General features: G+C 44.3%; 1 protein-coding gene across 1 annotated transcript; it reads right to left on the reverse strand.

The window, feature by feature from the left end:
- Positions 1-1,063: 1,063 nt before the first annotated feature.
- LOC133925431 (bisdemethoxycurcumin synthase-like) lies at positions 1,064-4,076 on the reverse strand. Its single transcript, XM_062371363.1, has 3 exons — positions 3,881-4,076; positions 2,811-3,783; positions 1,064-1,091 (listed from the first exon to the last, which is right to left on the reverse strand). The coding sequence occupies exons 1-3, from the start codon at positions 4,074-4,076 to the stop codon at positions 1,064-1,066; spliced, it is 1,197 nt and encodes a 398-aa protein (XP_062227347.1).
- Positions 4,077-5,547: the final 1,471 nt, after the last annotated feature.

A 5,547-nucleotide genomic window follows, 5' to 3' on the forward strand; every position in this document is an offset into this window, starting at 1 on the left:
TCAACTACACAGTTATTTGACCGCGAGCCACAAGTGCGTAGAGAGCAAAATGTACCTCAAGAGCCGATTGCCTTGTTCGGCTAATCTGCTATTTTGCCAATACTCGGTTGGCCAAGGCTGGAGATGAGAAAAGGCTTAGAACTTGAAGACATGGAATTGGTTTTGAGGAGGAGCATCAAGTGGGCCATGGAATGATTATCAGGAGGCCCGGGCCAGAAGCCCCAAAGCCAGCTGCCACGGACGATGTTCGTAGAGACTTGGTACAAATATCTTCGTGTGTATATATAGCAGTGTGCGGAAACATTTTACTTGTTGCTGTTGGTTCCTTCGTGCGCCTGTTGTTCTAATTTTCTTTCAGAAAAGTCCAAATTACTCCTCTAAATTATTTCTAGTATCCGGATAATTCCGAACTTTAAAACCATTTATTAACTCTCGAACTTTAAATACTGGATCACATAATCTTCTAAAGTAGTTTGCAACCGCGATTTTAATGACGTTGTTGCTATGTTACCTATTTTTGCTACGTGGCTACACGTCATCTCTCTCGCGCGTTTTGGAACCGAGTTAGCTTGAGTACTGACGGAGCTCGTGGCATATGACCTGAGTCGTCCAGCCCGAGAGAGAGGACGATGGGAGAGAGAGAGGTCAGTGAGAGGGAGAGAAAGGTAGAGAGAGAGGCCGACCGGAGGGAGGAGAGGAAGAGAGAGGTAGGAAGAAGAGGGGTGAGTAAGAAAAATATAATATGTGAGGCTATTTGTCACACGTGTATCAGCAAGAAATAATAAAAATAGTAATTTAGACTTTTTCCTTGTTTTTATCTTGCGTTTAGAGTACATATACCCGGGTGCCTGTTAGTGATTTCGTGATAACTAATTTCGCTCAGTACTGCTTTCCTTGATAATATGTTGGAAAAATGCACTTTCAAATTTAATTTAATTCAATTTATTCCTAAATATAACAAGAATAGGAACATATGTGATCAACGAGCTTCGACAAAATACGACTAGTTCCAATAAGCCTTCCGACAAACTCCGATAAGTTATTGGACTAGCTCTCTAAAATATTATGGATCAATGTGAACATACCCGGTGACAGCGTGAGACGTAGAGACCTCCTGATGGCGATACAGTAGACAACGATGAAGATGATATAGAGGAAGCAGACCACGATAATACAGAGTAAGCAGACCACGCTTCCCAAAAACCGTATTCGCTCTCTCCCAGTGCAGGATCCTAAGAGTGATGGGTTTCGAAAATCTGCTCTCTTGTTCGTCGGTGCACGCTGGCGCAGCGGGATAGAGTAGACTACGTGCGATAGTGCAACAGAGAGAAAATAGGCAAAATCTTAATTGATACATGCTTTGTGGTGGTGGCTGGCAGATATAAGAGAATTGTGTGGTTGAGATGCGCCATAATTGGACTCAGTTACGTACCACGATCGAATTCTTAATCGATACGATTTACATATATATATCTGTTTGTCCACGTAGCAAAAAGAATAAAATGGCAAAAATTGGCCACACCTACGTAAGCTATTGGACCAGATTTTGGCTGACCATTTACGCAGGTGCCATGTGTTCACACCCTCCGCCCCCGCCACGAAGAGGCGAGCGAGCACATGCATTTGTTCTTCTAGTCCTCTCATTCACACATGCTAAGTGTGTGGAGGAGAAAGCTTATTTTATCTCCACTAGCAAAATGAGACTAAAAGATACACTCACACCTCCATTTAGTTAGACTTTTGAGATTTATTTAAAATTACTCAAATATAATAGGTCAAACCCATATATTCTAATATAACCTATGCATTTGTGTTTTCATTTCTATGTCCTGGCAACAGCAGCTCAACTGTGTCCATTATATATCCAGCCGGATGCTGTAACATGAAAATCAGCGAGACGCCACACAGTGCATGCTTTCCTGGAAGGGATTATTGGTAGGGATCAGAGCACATGGAGACTGGGATGTCCAGCGGCCACGTTCACTCTGATTCAATATTTCGATCGTACATATACTTGTATCTTCTATACAGGTACTCTTCATAGAAATATACTGGCTACAACATTGGAGTTCCTTACAGAAAATGGAAGAAAGAGGAGATATGCATAAGACGTTCCAAAGATCGAAGATCGTGGCTATGAAAGTATAGGTGATGAATTAATAACAGGCTATGTGGAGGATAATATTTCAATTATCATGTAGTTTGATTATTTATTTGCCTTTCAACATGCCTGTGTAACGAACCAAATTGTGTGCACTTCCAATACAGAGACTGGAAATTCGTTTTTCCATTATCCAAAAAATTATTCCGGTTAAATCCAAAAATAAAAAACTCGTCTTCGTATTACTGCTATTGAATTCGTCTTCCATTATCCAAAAAATTATTCCGGTTTGCACTTGGATTCGGGCATCCGATTTTTATGTTATATAGAACGTTTTTTTAGTATAATATCATTCATCTATTTCTTAATCTTCATCACTCCACTCGGACTACATCAAAGCATAATCAATACTGAGTTTCATAGGTACACACAGCAGGGATCTCCGTATTTTGTTACAAATCCAGAAAGCTTAACAATGGAAGTAAATATGGAAACAATCATAACTAATAGACCTTACACATTGACCTTTATTTAAAACACTAGAATTGCCAACACACACATGCATGCATATCCTCTGAAGCATGAACAGTTTGAGGGCACCACTGTAGGAAATTAAGTACACAAATACTTGGTTTAAGTGTGTGTGTGTGTGTATATAATATAGAGTAGTGTGTAGTTCACCTGCTAATTTTCCTTGAGATCGCGTGGGGAGTGCAGCACAATCGTCTCGATCGTGATTCCCGGTCCGAAGGCCAGCATCACCCCCCACTCAGGCCAGTGGTCACCTTCCTCGTCATCCCTACGCCGGCGCAGCTCATCAAGCACAAAGACGATCGTCGCGCCGCTCATGTTCCCGTACTCGCGCAGCACATGTCGGCTCGCCGCCAGCTTCCCAGGCTCCAGCTTGAGCACCGCCTCTATGTTATCCAGGATTGGACGGCCACCCGGGTGAACCGCCCAGAAGAGGTCGTTCCATGCAACATCGACGTCGTCTCCAAGCGCCGACCTTAACGCGTCAAGCAAGCACCGCTCGACGTTCTGTCCTAGCAGCATCGGCACCTGGATGGCGAGGTGGAAATCTATGCCACCTCCCGCGACTTGCATGCCAAGCGCGTACTCAGTTCCTGGTATCGTCGTCTGCGTGGCTCCGACCATCTCAAACAGCGGGCGTTCGACGCCGGTCAAGGGGCCGGCACCGACGATGACGGCACCAGCGCCGTCGCCGAACAGTGCGTGGCCGACGAGGTTGCTCCCGTCGGGGCCGTAGAAGCAGACGAGGGTTATCTCGGAGCAGGCCACCAGGACGCGCGCGCCGCGGTTGTTCTCGGCGAGCTCCTTGGCCAGGTGAAGCGCCCTGCCTCCGCCGTAGCAGCCGTGGAGGCTGAGTATGGTGCGGCAGACCGTGGGGCGGAGGCCGAGGAGCGAGGCCAACTGGAGGTCGGCGCTCGGGGCGCGGCAGCCGGAGTAGGTGCTGAAGATGAGGTGGGTGATGTCGGTGGCTGGACGGCCCCACTCGGCAATCGCCTTCGCCGCGGCGGACTCCGCGAGCTTCGGGACTGCGGTGGCAACGATGTCGATGCGAGCGTCGAGGGATGGCAGTTCCCTATCAAGGAACTCCGGGTGGGCACGGAGTATTTCTTCGGTCATGTGGAAGTGCCGCTTCTCGATGCCTGTTTTATGGCCTGAAATTCAAATAAAATGCCGGTCCTTTATTTCGAAAACTAATAAAGTAATTAAGGGAATAGTTAACGTCATCAAGGAGCATATACACTTGCTTACATATTCTCTTTAGCTTCTCCTTGAGGTCAGTAAGGTGGTCACTGTTGGTTACGCGGAAGAACTGGTCGGGGAACTCGTCCTGTGGCACGACGGCGCCGGACGGGTTCGCCGTGCCGATGGCGAGCACGGCCGCAGGTCCTTCCGCGTGCTGCATGCTCCGGCTGTCACGCATGGCGGCGTTATTAGCTCTTGTCATGGCCAATGGAAGAGTGTTGAGTGTATTTCTTGAATTGTTGGGAAGGGAAGAACGCTAGAGATATATAGCTCGATCCGTGCATCCAACGGGCTCAACTGCCTGAGGCTTTATACTGCTTGGTCGATGTCGACCTAGCAACGAGCTAGCCATGTTTTTGCGAACCTTTTTTTTTACGTTTGCTAGGCGTCAGGCAACTGAAAATTGGGAAGCTTACAGTCGATGGTGATTTGCCCAAGAAGAAGAACCACGTGAGGTTAGAGGAGAGGGTTAGGGTTCGAGGAAGACTGTAGGAGATGGTAAGAAGAACACTGCACATCGATTGAGAGGTAGAAGAAAGAATCTCATCCGTCCGATGCAGATTGTATGGATGGAAACGGTCGACTGAAGACTGAACCAAAGCCAGTCGATTGAATTTTAGACGATACCTTTCTTTTTGCATGTAATTAAGGAATTAATTATGCACAGTTGGAGCAGATAATTCTTTCTGCATGTAATTAAGGAATTAATTATGCACAGTTGGAGCAGATAATTGGATTTTTTATTGAAACATATATTGTGTGCTTTCTCATAAAAACTGGAAGCAATATTCTAGTACTTTTAAGCAGGGACGTTACAAGTGAAGTAATAAAAGTAATATTTTAAAGAAATAAACGTCGAACTCTTATAGCAATTGATATATATTATCTTTTATATAGATATGCAGCGGAACAGAAACACTGGTGCTTAACAACATCGCAGACAACAGATCGAGAAACACGCTCTAGAACGTCACAACCTTGTTTTAATAGTTTTCAATATCTTCACCGATAACTCCATAGACAATCGACGGAGAACACCTCACTAGAATGCATCTTTCACGAGGTTTTCGAATTTTTTCCAACTAAGTGTTTGGTTATAGCAAATATGAGCACATGTAGTACTCAGCAAGTTGTGAAGAAAATATTATGCATATGAAGGCTTTGATAAGGTAAGGTTAGTTTGGCTCTTTTGCATAAAATAATATTTAAGTAAAAATATTTGAAAAGCAGTAGTAATTAAGTATATGACTATAAACAACTAACCACCTTAAGATTTAGCAGGGAATATCTTTGCCACCTAGCAAAATGAAAATCATACTAACCGAATTAAAGAAAGGAGAAGGCATATCACCAGTGCAAGATTCTCAGGACAAATCATCTCCAATCTACAGTAGAGATTCCTCATGACAAATCACTCGTGAAAGATTTTTCAAACATATCATCTCTATTATACAGTGGAAATTCTACGCTATGTCATCTACAAGATGCTAAGCTGCTAAGCTATAATGAATAAATAAATATTCTCCCATAACTATAAAAGGAGAAGGATAGCCGGATGGAATTACGACCCGAAGCAAGAGGAGAGAAGCAAGTGCAATTCAGTTTCCAGCCAATCTCTGAGAGCCCTTCCAACTTTAGTGTGTAGTGTTACACTTGTAAAATATTTGGTACCG

Source organism: Phragmites australis, chromosome 7 (assembly GCF_958298935.1).
Source record: "Phragmites australis chromosome 7, lpPhrAust1.1, whole genome shotgun sequence".
Lineage (NCBI taxonomy): Eukaryota > Viridiplantae > Streptophyta > Magnoliopsida > Poales > Poaceae > Phragmites > Phragmites australis.

Excerpts from the sequence above, each read along its gene's own strand:
- LOC133925431 (XM_062371363.1), bottom strand. The coding sequence starts at position 4,076 with ATGACAAGAGCTAATAACGCCGCCATGCGTGACAGCCGGAGCATGCAG. Across the intron at positions 3,784-3,880 it reads GGAGAAGCTAAAGAGAATAT|GCCATAAAACAGGCATCGAG; the intron begins GTAAGCAAGTGT and ends TTTGAATTTCAG. Across the intron at positions 1,092-2,810 it reads GAGACGATTGTGCTGCACTC|CACCGGGTATGTTCACATTG; the intron begins CCCACGCGATCT and ends GTCTCACGCTGT.